Source organism: Hippocampus bargibanti, linkage group LG09 (genome assembly GCF_051943395.1).
Source record: "Hippocampus bargibanti isolate YZ-2025 linkage group LG09, ASM5194339v1, whole genome shotgun sequence".
In the NCBI taxonomy this organism is placed as follows: domain Eukaryota; kingdom Metazoa; phylum Chordata; class Actinopteri; order Syngnathiformes; family Syngnathidae; genus Hippocampus; species Hippocampus bargibanti.
In genome coordinates this window covers 5,403,519-5,418,876 of record NC_142742.1, presented here as the reverse complement: position 1 = coordinate 5,418,876, position 15,358 = coordinate 5,403,519, and the positions used below count along the sequence as shown (strand labels likewise).

General features: G+C 38.6%; 1 protein-coding gene across 3 annotated transcripts in view; it reads right to left on the bottom strand.

The window, feature by feature from the left end:
- Positions 1 to 323: 323 nt before the first annotated feature.
- kcnk10b (potassium channel, subfamily K, member 10b) overlaps positions 324 to 15,358 on the bottom strand; it is a 51,413-nt gene continuing 36,378 nt past the window's right edge. For all 3 annotated transcript variants that reach the window (XM_089003943.1, XM_089003941.1, XM_089003942.1), the window contains exons 3-7: positions 7,914 to 8,031; positions 6,455 to 6,615; positions 5,110 to 5,302; positions 4,889 to 5,031; positions 324 to 3,038 (exon numbers count right to left, since the gene is read on the bottom strand). In XM_089003943.1, the coding sequence (XP_088860069.1) occupies positions 2,397 to 3,038; positions 4,889 to 5,031; positions 5,110 to 5,302; positions 6,455 to 6,615; positions 7,914 to 8,031 (1,257 nt within the window). In that variant the 3' untranslated portion in view covers positions 324 to 2,396. The remainder of the gene's footprint in view (positions 3,039 to 4,888; positions 5,032 to 5,109; positions 5,303 to 6,454; positions 6,616 to 7,913; positions 8,032 to 15,358) is intronic.

Sequence of the window (15,358 nt, the reverse complement as noted above, 5' to 3'; positions counted from 1 at the left end):
TCCAAAGGGGGATGAATGTTAGATGCACTGATGACTTTTATCGGACGTTGAGAAAAGTAGAATTGGATTCTACTGTACACTGAGACGCATGAGCGTGAAAAATCACTTTTGTCTGCTGAATTTGTCTTTTTAGCCAACAGTAAAGGATGTCGGTTGATGACAGTTTTGGTATGCAAACATTCACATTTGGTCTCTTGGAGTATAGAAATGATAATAATAATAATAATAATAATAATAATAATAATAATAATAATAATAATAATAATGCTGGGTTCGAGAGGACAGTAATTTCATGTCATGCATATTAGCATATTTGACAATAAAGCTGACTTTGACTAATAAAAAAAAAATATTATTATTATTATTATTATTATTATTATAAGCGCCTTTCAAAACTCTCAAGGTGACTTTACAGTCACAGGATAAGTTTTTTTTTGTGGGTGAGCAGTGGCAGCCACACGCGCCAACGTTCACTCAATCCGGGATAACTCAAATAGATAGAAAGCTAGCTAGTCAGCTAATAGCTATCCAGCTAACAGCTAACCAGATAGCTAGCTAGATAGATAGCTAATAGATAGCCAGCTGAATAGATAGATAGCTAATAGACAGCAAATAGCTTGATAGCCAGCGAGCTAGATAGCTAATAGACAGCAAATAGCTAGCTAGATAGGTACCCAGCTAGATAGCCAGCCAGATAGCTAGTGTGGTTTGTTTTTCGTTGGTACCTTGAGGTTTGAGCATGGAATCCTTCTGCAAGTCGAAGATCCCTCAGTCTGATCTGTTTCTCCAGTGAACAGGTAATAAGTCTGGTCAGGTGGACTTGTTGAAAGGCGAAATTATGTTCATTTCTATTTTTATCGTAGCCCGAAAAGGCTACAATTCTTTTCAAGGATGTACTTTGACGGGCACGCATGGACACTGACAGTTAGTTTCACTTTGTCTGATGCTTTCCTCGAACAAGCGGCTAAGTGGTTTTTTTTTTTCACAGTTCTAGCATGCAAAGGTTCACCGCGGCGGACATCTTTTCTTGGAGTTTAGAAATGATCCCCAGTGAAGTGCAATTCTTTTCAAAATGTACCCTAAGGGGTATGAGGCGGCTCCTTCAACAGGGTGTTAGGTCCCTTGGTTTGATGAGTTTCTAGATTATTACAGTGATACCTTGGCTTACGAATTTGATTGGTTCCCAGACAGAGTGTGTAAGGCGAAAAGTGTGTATCCCAAAAATTAATTTCCCATAGGAAACCATTAAAATGAGAATAATCCGTTCCCAGGTCTCCAGAAAACATAATTTTCTACTTTCTAATTTTCTAAGCCTTAAAACTACACAAAATATACCTTACTTTAGGTATAACAAATGTACTATGGTATTATAATTAAATAAATAAACTGTACTATATAATAAAGTCTTTTTATTTACCTTTGTGATGGTCGTTGATGGCTTGATGGAATGGAGTGGCCGGTTTCATCAGAATCAAACACTTGATGAGGAACGTAGCCTTCTGCTTGCCCCATCTTGAGGAATGATCCCTTGTAGGTGTGTTCGCTGCGATAATTTTACCTAGTTCCTCATCAATTGTGTTCTGTTTAGCTGGATTGATAGCTTTTTGCATAAAGTGCACAGATGGCTTGTGAGGGTTATTTGTGGAGCCTGATTGATGGGAATTTTAACCTTGCACTCAGTCTACACTCTGCCTTTGAACTATCAAAGTTGAAACGAGTCCAAATTTCACTGTTTTCTATCGATTTTGTCACTCTCTCTCTGTGGTCTGGCTGTCTCTTTAATGTTTAAACCACCTCCCTTCACTGCTGCGTTCTTAACCAATCACGTGGCTGTAACCGAAAACTGGGGGCGGGGAATAGAGGACAAAAAATGTCGGCTGCCTTTTTCTTTTTTGGAGAATAGCTTCACTCTCTCTCTGTCTGTAAACCCCGCCTCACTGCTGCGTTCTTGACCAATCACGTGGCTTTAACTGACGACTGGGGACGGGTAATAGAGGACCAAAACAAGCCGGCTGCCATTTTCTTGTCAGGAGAACGGGCTCATTCGCGAACGACACATCACTCATTGTGGCAGCTCCGTGTGTATCCTGAAAAATAGTTAGTATGCCAAGGTAAAATTTTCATACATTTAACATTCGTAAACCGAAAAGTTCGTAAGCCAAGGGGTTCGTTCGTAAACCGAGGTATCACTGTATTCTGGTTTCGGATAGCTCTGGTCCAGAAATTTAAGGGAACTATAATTTGGACTGAAATGACAGTTAATAGTCCTTTATCTGATTAAATTCTCCGTCAAAGCGTGAATAACTTTGAAGGGTTCTTGAATCAGGTACCCGGAGTCCAGGAAATTCTTTGCGACTGAGTGTCTCCTCAATCGGATGAGTTTCTCCAGAAAGCACTTAATCGTCTTGGTGTTTGGGGGGCAGTTCTGGTATGCACCCGTTCAACTTAGAGCGATCCATGGAATACTGCGACAGGTTTGTTAAGCTAGTGTTCCTCTCTTTCCTCTCCTGGCATTGCTCGTCCAGCTCACAATCGTCTTCGCCGGCCTCGCCCCGCTCTTCGTCCAACATGGCTTTCCCATTGCCAACGGCGACGCTGGCCCGACGAGCGTCGCCGGGTATGTTCCTTCGGATGTCGCGGTTCTTGCTGCGTCTGGCTAACTTGGTGAGCGTGCCAAAGCGCAAGTTGAAGAGATTCTCCTCCGACGAGGACGCCGTCTGTGGCATCTGTTCGACGCCGCGGTGGTCGTAAGGCTCGCAGGCGCCCTTTAACCGCAAGTTATTGAGCTTGGTGTCGATGCTCTCTTGGGATGACGTCTTATAGCGGCCCGTGTCCAGACTGGCAAAAACTGCCCTTTTCTCAGGAGACAGCATGTCCAACGAATGGGCCCGTTGTTCCAGACCCAGTTGGCGGCGCTCCATGCTACGAATGGTCGCAGCCCGTTGGAGCTTGTCATGGATCTCCACGCTCAGGCGCCGCCGCGTCTCCCGGAACTCGGCTCGTACGTTGGCTTTCCATTCGGCTGCGTGAGCGGCGACCTGAGAAAGATTTGAAAGTAATAATAATAAATAATAATAATACATTTAATTTCTCAGCGCCTTTCAAAACTCTCAAGATAGCAAATAGAGGGCCAGCGGGTGGCTAGCCAATAGATAGCATATATATTGCCAGCTAGGTAGCTAGCTATTAGAAAGTAGCGAGACAGATAGCTAATAGAAAGCAAATAGATAGCAAAAGGATAGCCAGCGAGGTAGCGAGCTAACAGATAGCAAATATATAGCAAATAGATGACAAGATAGGTAGCTAGCTAGATAGCAAATAGATGAACGTGTTTGGGCATGGGGTGAATTACAGAGAAAAATCAAACCTATGTAAGGTGAAGGTCACTGTCTGGACTGGAGTCTATCTGAGCTGATGTAATTCGAAAACTTTGGAACACTGGTGTGAAATACAAGGCCCGGGGGCCAAATATGGCCTGCCACATCCTTTTATTCGGCCCGCGACAGCATTTCCCATCCCATTTAAACTGTCATTATTTTTTACTTAAAATTTGAAAACTAGTTATTCATCAATATGCCGCGCGCACTATATGTAATATGTGGAAGGGATTCAACATTTATAACGGACTCCGAGAGGAAACCGTAACTACAGTGTAGCATGCCCCAAAAAAATGACTTGTAACACCCTTGCTTTAGAAGTAATGTATTTTCCGGTGTATAGGGTGCACCGGAGTATAAGGTGAACCCCCAATGAATGGTGTATATTCAAACGTTTACCATATATAAGGCGCACCGCACTATAAGGGGAACCTTTAATGAAGGAAAAAAAGTTTTCAAAATACTGTATAACCTATAAATATATAAAACGAGACCTGCTGTGGCTGAATATTACTTACATATATTACATATACAGTAAAGTCTCGTTATATCGATATTCAAGGGAGTCCGAAAAAATATCGATATAACCGGGACTATCGATATATCCGACCCTGTTTGCATGTAATTTTCTCCGTGCGTGCATAGAAATAGTATCGATATAATCGGGACTATCGATATATCCGATATCGATATAACGAGACTTTACTGTATATATATATATATATATATATATATATATATATATATATATATATATATATATATATATATATATATATATATATATATATATATATATATATATATATATATATATATATATATATATATATATATATATATATATATATATATATATATATATATATATATATATATATATATATATATACATATATATATATATATACACACACACACACACACACACATATATTACTTCATATATTAGCCTGTGTATAAGGTGCAAGGTCATTTTTTAAAGAAAATCAAGGCCTTTGGGTGCGCCTTATACACCGGAAAATACGGTAACTAAAACCACAATTGAAAGAAAAATGAAATTAACTCATTCACTGCCGTTCCGAATTTATTCTAGAATTGAAAATATGACGTAGAGCGCCATTCCTGAATTTGTTCGGGTTTTGTTTTTTTTTTCTTGCGGGGGGTGCCGATAAAGCGCTGGTCAGACCTCTGGCAATGTTTTTTTTTCCCTTCCACGAAGGGGAAGCATTTGCTTTTTGTACATCCGCCCCCATTTCAACCTCAGATAACTCCAGACCTATATAACTTAGGAATTAATTCTTTTTTTTCTGATGAAAGAAGAGAGTAAGATTTCTCACGCTGTATTGAATGTTTATGTAGTCCTAAAACTTAATCTTCAGTGGATCCTGCAATTTCAGTGAAAATGACATAACCCTGGCACTAGAGTGGACACAATATTTGCACATCGTCTGGCAGTGAATGAGTGAAAAACATAAAAACATGAGCGTGTCATGGAAAAAAAGCCCAACCTCATCTTTGGTCTTCTTAGATAGCACTCGAAGCCAGTCTCCGATCATGCTGAGGACAGCCGCAAAGTAGGCCAAACCCACCAGGATCCAGAACCACACCAGAGGCTTGTACCACTTCATGTAGTCAATCCTGCGGTTTCCGCCTAAAAGGAAAACCAAAACACCAAATTAGCTCAAGATGAACCCGATAAATGCGAACCGGCGTCAAGTTGAATACAAACCCGCCACGTAGTCGCCGATTCCCACTGTGGTGAGAGTGATGACAACAAAGTAAATGGCCTCCAACGTGGTCCAGCCTTCGATGTGTTTGAAGATGACAGCGGGAACGGTGACAAAGACGATACAACCAGCAACGATAAACAAGATGGTGGACGTCACCCGGATCTTCGTCTGGGTGATCTGCTTGTGTTTTTGCTAAGCAAGGGGAGTCAAAAGAAAGAACGCTATTAGACAAACGGTTACATCACTGAGGCAATTTTTTGGTCAATACAGACGCTGCCCTACTTACGAACAACGGTATATACGAACATTTTTGTCGTAACATATGTAGTATTCTCTCCAGTTGTACATGTTTATATCTTTATAGAGCATATGTATGGAAAATGTTTTGAAATGCAACTTTTTTTCCTTCTTTTTTTGCGAGGGGGGTGCTTTTATTTATCTAGGTATTCAGCTATATTTCTATCTCGCTGGCTATTTGGCTATCTAGCTAGCTGTCTAGCTATTTAGCTGGTTGCCTAGCTAGCACTTGCATTTGCTATCTATTAGCTATCTAGCTGGCTCGTAAGCTATTGAGCTAGCTATCTATTAGCTATTAGCCTGCTCTTTAGCTGGCTAGCAGGCTATCTATTAGCTATATATAGCTAAGGACATTTAAAGGTTTCTTCTAAGGTTGCTTCTAATATTAGCTCGCTATCTAGCTTTCTATCTATTTCAGTTATTCCGGGTTGAGTGAACGCTTGCGAGTGGCTGCCGCTGCTCACCCACAGAAAAACTTATCCTGTGACTGTAAAGTGACCTTGAGAGTTTTGAAAGGCGCTTATAAATGTAATGTATTGGTATTATTTTTATATATTTTATTAAATGTTTATTTTTCAGTACAAACTAATACAGGTTACCTATACAAGCCTTAAACATACTTATATAAACATTAAACATACTTATATAGGCCTTAAACATAAATTCCTCTACTTACGAACATTCGAGTTAGAAACAAGGGTACGTCCGAACATTTTTGTAGTAACATATTTAGTATTCTCGACAGTTGTACAAGTACATATATATCTTTATAGAGCATATTATTACACATTTATTTTTTTGTACAAACTAATACAGGTTACCTATACAAGCCTTAAACATACTTATTTTACCCTTAAACATACTTATATCAGCCTTAAACATAAATTCCATACAAAATATAGCACTGAAGCAAGTTACAAACGAATTCACCTAACGGACGAATTCACCTTACGAACGAATCCACCTTACGGACGAATTCACCTTACGAACGACCGTTCGGAACGTATCGCGTTCCCAGGTTGGGAAGCGTTTGTACTTGCAACTCACCCTGAAGATTTTCTCCACTCTCAAAATACTTTTGACAAAGATAGTACCCAGCTGATCGCCGATCCCCGCCAACAGGAAGCCAAAAAGAGGGATGCCAAATATGGCATAAAGGATGCAGAAGATTTTCCCGCCCTCCGTGCTGGGAGCGATATTTCCATAACCTATAGACACATTGGATATGAAAAAAACGACCATTTTGATGTGATCAAAGAAAGGAAAGCATGATTCTGTCATGGTGTCATTGAATTCGGCATGGCCAACAAGATAATAAAATCTGATTAAGGACATTTAAAGGTTGCTACTAAGGAAGGAAATAAGGAAGTGGGCGGGGAGGTGGGTGGGGACATTAAGATGAAAATGATGCACTTATGCAACATCATGGATAGAATCCCCTCAAAGGCTAAGTAAGGCCACAGAAAGGAGTTAATAAAATTGCCCTCAAGGGAAAAGACATTTGTTATCGTCAAAGGGACAGTGGCGATCGTACAATGTTCGATAACAAGGACATAGCAATAATCTGAAGACTCACAAAAATCTGAACCATTTCATCAAGGAAACGTGAGGTGACCCTATGTATGTATGTATGTATGTATGTATGTATGTATGTATGTATGTATGTATGTATGTATGTATGTATGTATGTATGTATGTATTTACTTATTTTTAACCTGGTTTTATTTTGCCGCATCCCCAAAAAAATGTGCCTAGATTTTTTTTGTTTTCAGAACGAAAACATTTGCAATAAAAAAATTCACTTAGATTAATTATTATTTATTTTTTGGGGGGTATGTAATTTAATAATATGTGTGTGCCACCAATGTTTTTCTTTATTGACTTTATCATGCCTGCCAACGTCTGAAACCAGAAAAGCCTAACAATATAATAATACGTTTCATTTATAAGCGCCTTTCAAAACTCTCAAGGCCACTTTACAGTCGCAGGATCGTTTTTTTATGTGGGTGAGCAGCGCCAGCATTCACTCAACCCAGAAATAACTCAAATAGATAGAAAGCTAGCGAGATAGCTAACAGATAGCCAGCTAGACAGTTAGCTAACTCGCTAGATAGCCATATAGCTAATGAATATCCATCTTCATAGCTAGCTAGCTAGCCAGATAGGTATAAGGCGCACTTATTGTTTTAAAAGTGAAGACAAAATAATGTACTTGTACGTTTTATCTGATAGCACTAGTCGGATCTGGACGGCATCGTAACGTCATTTGATGTTTCGCAGGATGCGGCGCGCATGTAATATGTCAATCCTTAGCGATCTCGTGTTTTGAATAAACGGTGGGTATTTACTATTTTGACGATTGTTGACTTATTGTTTTTATTGGAAACCGTCATTTTCATTAATTAACCGTAACCTAGAACGAGATAAGGAAAACCGTACTCATTACGGCAAAACCAGAGTAGTTGGAAGGTATGCTTTAGAAATTAATTTTAATTTATGAATGTACCGATGGTAGTGATGACAGTTCCGGCAAAGAAGAAAGCGCTGCCCAGGTCCCAGTAACTGGAGTTGTACGACGTGTCGCCTATGGGACTCACCCCGGCACTCACAGCGTCGATGGAATGCTGAAAAACACAAACAAACAAACCAAATAAATAAACACAAATAAATACATAAATACAAAAGCTTTTATTTTGTATTTATGTCGCATGCTAATTACAAGCTACTTCCTTCTGCTATCATTGCTCCAAATGACGCATCAGGAAAAAAAACAAAAAACAGGCTGCAGCTTTACATTCACTGGGACATCCTTCGCGTTTGTGCTTCATTGCGGTGCCATAAAAATCTCCATCTGCGCTGTTTCTCGCTCACTTGTGTTCAATGCGAATTCTTTGTGTTCTTGTCTCCATGGCGACGTGCCTCGGATGTGGCGGTAAAAAAAAAAACAGGATAATGTTGTTCATGAGCAAATGCATCATCATTTAATGCAGATTTTATTCAAAAAGTGATGTTTGGATCCTATTTTTGGGGGCGGGGGGACAAGCAAAATGGTGGTTAGCGGTGTTAAATTTTACATTTTCCAGCAAAACACAACATGATAATAATAATACACTTCATTTATAAGCACCTTTCAAAACTCTCAAGGTCAATTTACAGTCACAGGATAAGATTTTTTGGGGGTGAGCAGCGGCAGCCGCACGCACCAGCGTTCACTCAACCCGGCGAGAAAGCTAGCTAGCTAATAGATAACTAGCTAGGCCTTCACTTAACTCGGGAGTAACTCATAGAAAGCTAGCTAGCTAATAGACAGCTAATTCGATAACTAAGTAATTCGGATAGAAAGCTAGCTAGCTAATAGATGGCTAACAGATAGCAAGCTAGGCCTTCATTACTTTGTGACAAAATATTGTGTTCATATTGCAATGGAAAATCTTGAATGTTTGCGTCTGAGCTAAATGTTGAGGCAAAATACCGTGTGATGAACCACAAAACAACTATAACCATTCAACCAGGTGTGCATTTATATTTAAAGGACAACTGACATCACTTTTTTGTACCCAAAACACGCAGTATGATATTTTTAGTCAAATGCAAAACACCAATAAAAATGACTTAAAGTGTCCAAAATCTGCAAAAAAAATGAGCTGCGAATTGGGCATTTTCAGAAAGTCCCGCCCCCAGTTCGTGACGTCACGCCAAGACATCTAGCATTGCTAGTGAATCAAAACAATTGCTTCAGATTCGGAGAATATGCTTTCTTGTTACACATCGAGTTATGAATATGATTCAAATAGTTCTGAAGAGGAAAGCATACATATTTGCAATCGATTAAATAATTGATTTGTGCCATTTTGAGGCAACATTGGGGGGAAATCCCTCACCAAAAAAAGAGGCACAAAAGGGCGACCTCCTGTGGCCACCTCCGTTTCCACAGGCTGATAAATTCCTTATATGGCGCTTGGACGCCCTCTTCTGGCCTTCTGGCGGCTTTTGGGTGCAACACGGTTCTCAGACCAAACAAGTACAGCAAAATACATTGACGTGATGGAAGGACCGCGAGAATGCATCTTTTTTACGGTGACGGGAGGTCCTTTAGTGACGTCACGTACGGACTTGTCACCAACTCAAAAACAAGACTTCCTGAATATTCAGCGCAAGTCTTAAAACGTAAAATATAGCTATATGCGGTGGAATCTTATTAAAATACACTCAGTAGAAGTCATTTGAAGCCATTTTACAAATTATGGACACAACTTATCCGGAGACGTCGGTTGTCCTTTAAATAGCAACACAGTGTAGTAAATGTTTTTTTTTTTTTTTTAAATTAAAGCACATTTTTGCGCTGGTATTTTAGTTATTTATTTATTTTTCTTTGCAATCACGCACTTGAATGTACTTGCGTCGCCATTCAGGGCCGTCCCCGCACATGATGTGCAAGCTTTTGGAGAGCGAGCGTTTTATGAAATATGCATCTACTCTCGTGACACACATTTCAAAGCAGTGACGGACCACATACTACTTACTATTCATGGTACTGCATGTTTTCACTTCAAGTCAAATTCATCTAAACTTTAAAAAAAAATGAATAAGCAGTAACAAATATCAAATTACATTGGGAACAATGTATTTCTAGAGTGGTGGGGTGGGCTATAAATAGCCGTGCAATTGTCTGAATATTTTATGAGCTGTTCTATTTATAGACCTCTTCTGTTTGCCAGCCAACACGATGCTGCATTGAAGCGCACGTGCACTTCGCCGGAATGAGGACTCCTGAAGGACTCCTTTGTTTTTGTTTACTTTGCATTGCAGCAGAACAATGAGCTATACTTAAAAGATTTTTAATTTGGCTGGATTATATTGCCCACTGCGGCACGTTTTTTTGGCAATATAGAGCCTTTATGTGTGTCCTCATGTTGACCATGTGGTTAAAAAAAACAAACAAACACTCAACAAACTCAAAATCATCTTTTCCCATCGAAATGATAAGAATTGCCACAAATCTGCTGTAAGTAGCCCTCGCGGCTAAGGTTCGCTCAGCTGTCATTTACATCAAGAAGATGTGACAGACGTTCAAACTAAATTGACTACGCGACATTTTGAAAAGTATTAAGCTGTGTTTATTTCCATTTTAAGTTTAAAATATGACAACAAATACGCTAGAGCAATGTAACCAAATGGCGCATCACAACAACATCAGTGACACTCTAATGAAGGTGGAAGTACACACCGGAACATATCAGCTAAATGGCTAGCTATTTATCTGTTGGCTATCTATTAGCTGGCTAGCTAGCTTTCTATCTATTTACTTCCGGGTGGAGTGATCGCTGGCTCAGTGCATTAGCTAACTAACTATCTAGTTCGCAGGCTATTAGCTATATAGCTATCTAAGTGACTAGCTATCTATTAGCTGGATAGCTAGCTTTCTATCTATTTACTTCCGGGTTGAGTGACCCACAAAAAAACCTATTCTGTGGCTGTAAAGTGACCTTGAGAGTTTTGAAAGGCACTTATAAATCAAATGTATTATTATTATTAGAAATATAAATGAACAAAATGTCTTCCTAGCACACATCAGCAAGAAAAGTCAGTGCCTTACCCTTCAACCCCCGGCACTCGACATAAAAAAGAACCATGACACAGCGCCAAACACTGCAGCACTTTCAATAATGTCTTTATCGTAATGCCGACAAGCTTGAGCTGCGCCAATAGCTGCCAAACAAATTTGTCTTCCCGACCAGGAAGAATGCTGCGAGATTGGTCGAAACAAAAGAAAGCTTATACAATATTATCGAGGGAAAACAAGTGGGGGTGGCTAAAAAAAAACCTACCAAGATCGAACTGAAAGTAATTCCAAAAACATTTGTTTCACTATACCGTTGTCAAGTGGCAAATATATATAGCAAGATAGCTAGATTGCAAGATGGCTAGATAGCAAGATGGCTAGATAGCAAGATAGCTTGGTAGATAGCTAGCAAGATAGCTAGGTAGAAAGCTAGCAAGATAGCTAGCAAGATAGGTAGATAGCTATGTAGATAGCTATGTAGATAGCTAGCAAGATAGCTAGGTAGAAAGCTAGCAAGATAGCTAGCAAGATAGGTAGATAGCTATGTAGATAGCTATGTAGATAGCTAGCAAGATAGTGAGCAAGATAGCTAGCAAGATAGGTAGATAGCTATGTAGATAGCTATGTAGATAGCTAGCAAGATAGTGAGCAAGATAGCTAGCAAGACGGCTAACAAGATAGCTAGTAAGATAGCTAGCAAGATAGCTAGCTAGATATCTATCCAGCTATCTTGCTATCTACCAAGATAGCAAGATAGCTAGATAGCAAGAAAGCTAGGTAGATAGCTAGGTCGATAGCTAGGCAGATAGCTAGCAAGATAGCTATATCACTAGACAGATAGACAGACAAACAGACATACACTCCACAAAGTCAGACCGACAGACAAATACCCTCCGCAAAGTCAGACAGACAGACAGACAGACAGACAGAGAGACAGACAGACAGACAGACAGACAGACAGACAGACACATACCTAAATGTGTTTTGTGTCATGGAACGTGTGCGTATTCGGACATCCAGAAAAAGATCATTTGCGTGTGGTGACGTAACGCGGCTGCAGGTGTGCTAGCTGATTCGTGACTCATCACGAAATGTGCCCCGTAAATAACAGCGCGGCATCACATTGTGCCACAGCATGCATCAGCCCAAAGGCTTTGACCAAGGTAATTAGAAGGATGGGCATTATGGAGGACGTTCGCCGTCGTTGGTAGGAGGATGCTGAAAGAGCAAATACGGCAGCATGAGCATTGACTGACTGTATGTCAGTGATTACTATTTTTTCCCCAGCCATTCTTCTTCCTGAGGATTCTGTGTTCCAAACACCCTCCACAAAAAAAAAAAAAAAAAAAAAAACACTGACATGAATGAGTGGCCCCCGCACTGCACTGCTGAAAGAACCCAAACACATTGAGAATGTTAATGGAGTCGCAGAACGGCCTCGTATTCCGATTCAGATTTATTTTTATGGGAAAGGTGTACGGCACAGAGGCATACTAAGTCATATTAGACAATAAAATAAATACATAAATAAATAAATGCACACATATACAAATAAATATATAAGTTACTAAACAATTAAATAAACAAACTAATAAATAATACATTGTATTGTATTGTCAATAAATAAATAAATAGATAAATTAGATGTATTATTGTTGTTAGCTAGCTAGCTTTCTATCTATTTCAGTTACTTCCGGGTTGAGTGAACGCTGGTGCATGTGGCTGCCGCTGCTCGCCCACTGCAAAACCTATCCTGTGACTATAAAGTGACCTTGAGAGTTTTGAAAGGCTCTAATCAATTAAATGTATTATTATTATTATTATGATTATGATTATTACAAATACATAAATAATAAACACATAATTTATCGACAAATAAATAATACATTGTATTGTATTATAAAATAAATACAAAGATGAATAATAAATAAATAAGCACAGAAACAAATAAATACATAATAAATAAATAATAAACAACACATTGTATTGTTTTGTAAAATAAATACAAACATGAATAATACATAAATAAACACAGAAACAAATACATAATAAATAAATAATAAATTGTACTGTATTGTAAAATAAATACAAACATGAATAATAAATAAACACAGAAACAAATAAATACATAATAAATAAATAATAAATTGTATTGTGTTATAAATAAATTAATTAATTAAGACACATGAATTTAAAACACACAAATAGACAAATAAATTATAAAATGTATTGTTTTGTAAAATAAATACAAACACAAATAATAAATACTTAAACACCGAAACAAATACATACATACATGATAAATAACTAATAAATTGTACTGTATTGTAAAATAAATACAAAGATGAATAATAAATAAACACAGAAACAAATAAATACATCATAAATAAATAATAAATTGTATTGTTTTGTAAAATAAATACAAACACGAATAATACATAATTAAACACAGAAAAAAATAAATAAATGATAAATAAATATTAAATGGTACTGTATTGTAAAATAAATACAAACATTAATCATAAATAAATAAACACAGAAACAAATAAAGAAATTGTATTGTATTTTAAATAAATAAATACACACATGAATTAAAAAACACTCAATAGACAAAGAAATAATAAATTGTATTGTAAATAAATGAATAAACACATGAATAATAAATAATGAACTAACTAACTAAATAAATAAATAAATGCATACATAAATAAATAAATGCAATTTTAGAAAATCCAAGAAATGGCTCCAGTGTGTTTGCTTCAAGATTTTTCTTGCACCCCATAGTGATATTTACTGTCAAATTAAACCTCAAACAAAGAGAAATATGCATGACGTATTTAATCAACCCATTAACCTTTCGCCTAAAATGCCACACTCTTAATAGGAACCCATATTGCGGAATGCTTTTAATGGGCGAAAAAATAGTGTCAATTCTGCAAGATTATTTTTTTTTGGGGGGGGGGGTGAACATCAAACTGCACGACTGGATTTTAACAGTATTTTTCATTTTTTGGGTTAAATTTTTCAGCAGCGCCTGGTTATCACGTCTCATGTGGGTGGAACATAGTGTTGAGGGTTGTGGGCATGACACTAAGAAAAAAAAAATGGTTGTCACGGTCTGTTCATCACCGGTAGTGGCTTTGATTATAGTCATCGCCAAAACGTAATCATTCCATCACCGCTTGAAAGCCGCTAGTTAGCAAATAGCCCGTTAGCTTTCACTTCCTGCTGGTGTTTAGACTGTTCGCGTTCACTTCCTACTGATACGAGTACCGAATCGGCTCATTTTATCCATCCACTGCTTCTGACACCTCAGGAGGTCTCCCACTCCTGCCTCGCCCGATGAATAATTGATTCCCTCCGGGCTCCCCCTTTGCCAAACGCAACACGCTAAAGGTTTTCCATTTCCATCCCCGGGTTACAAAAGATGCTGTCATTGATTTCTGCCACAAACTAAAGCTGCTATCTCTTTGTGAGACCCTGAGGTGAGTAAGGAACGAATGCTTGTGTAGGTGGGTTGGTTAGCCTGGCGTGTAAAAATAAACATGTTCGGAGACACACAGACCGAAATTCACCAGTGGTGTAAATGTGAACGTCAAAAGGGGATTGTTCCAGCGAAAAGTAGGCCACTCCAAATTGTATGTGCTTGGTTCCCTCGTCGTCGGGGTGATTCCAAGTTGAAGAGAATGTCATGGGGGCGTCATAATTTTATTAATAGTATCGCAAGTGAGAGCAAAGCTGGTCAAAGGTGACCAGAATTTTCTGGAAGAATACAGTTGGAAGACGCATGGGTTCCTGATCACCATGTCAACAAATAAATGAATACAGTGATACTGTCACGTTTTGCAAGGTGGTGATGGCGGGTGCGGATCCCAAAATGCAGCAGGAGGTTGTGTTTGACAAATTGTATTAAAATAAAGTCAGCAGGAACAAAATCCAAAACATCAAAATCTTCTGAACGGAAAAAATACAAAGTAGCAAAAGAAAACCAAGATTAAACAAACACATGCACCGCACACAATGCATACAATTGCATACAACAGCATACAATGCGTTCAACAATTACCCGACACCGAATGGTCGTGCCGGGAGTCCTTTTAAGTGTCACTGATTGTAACGACCAGCACCTGTGCAGGTGCAGGCGGGGCCGACAGCACCACCCGTTGGTCGCCAACCAGATCATGACAGATACCTCGGCTTACGAACGCTTTAGCTCACGAACTTTTTGCCTTACGAACATTAAATTTGCTAGAATATAATATTGGCATACAAACTAGTTTTCGGCGGACAAACTAAACCACACAGTGCCACGGTGGCTGGCGGACTAGTTTTCCACACCCCCTCTGTTTGAGTGCAGACGAGGTTTGTTAGCGAGTGTATTACTTTTG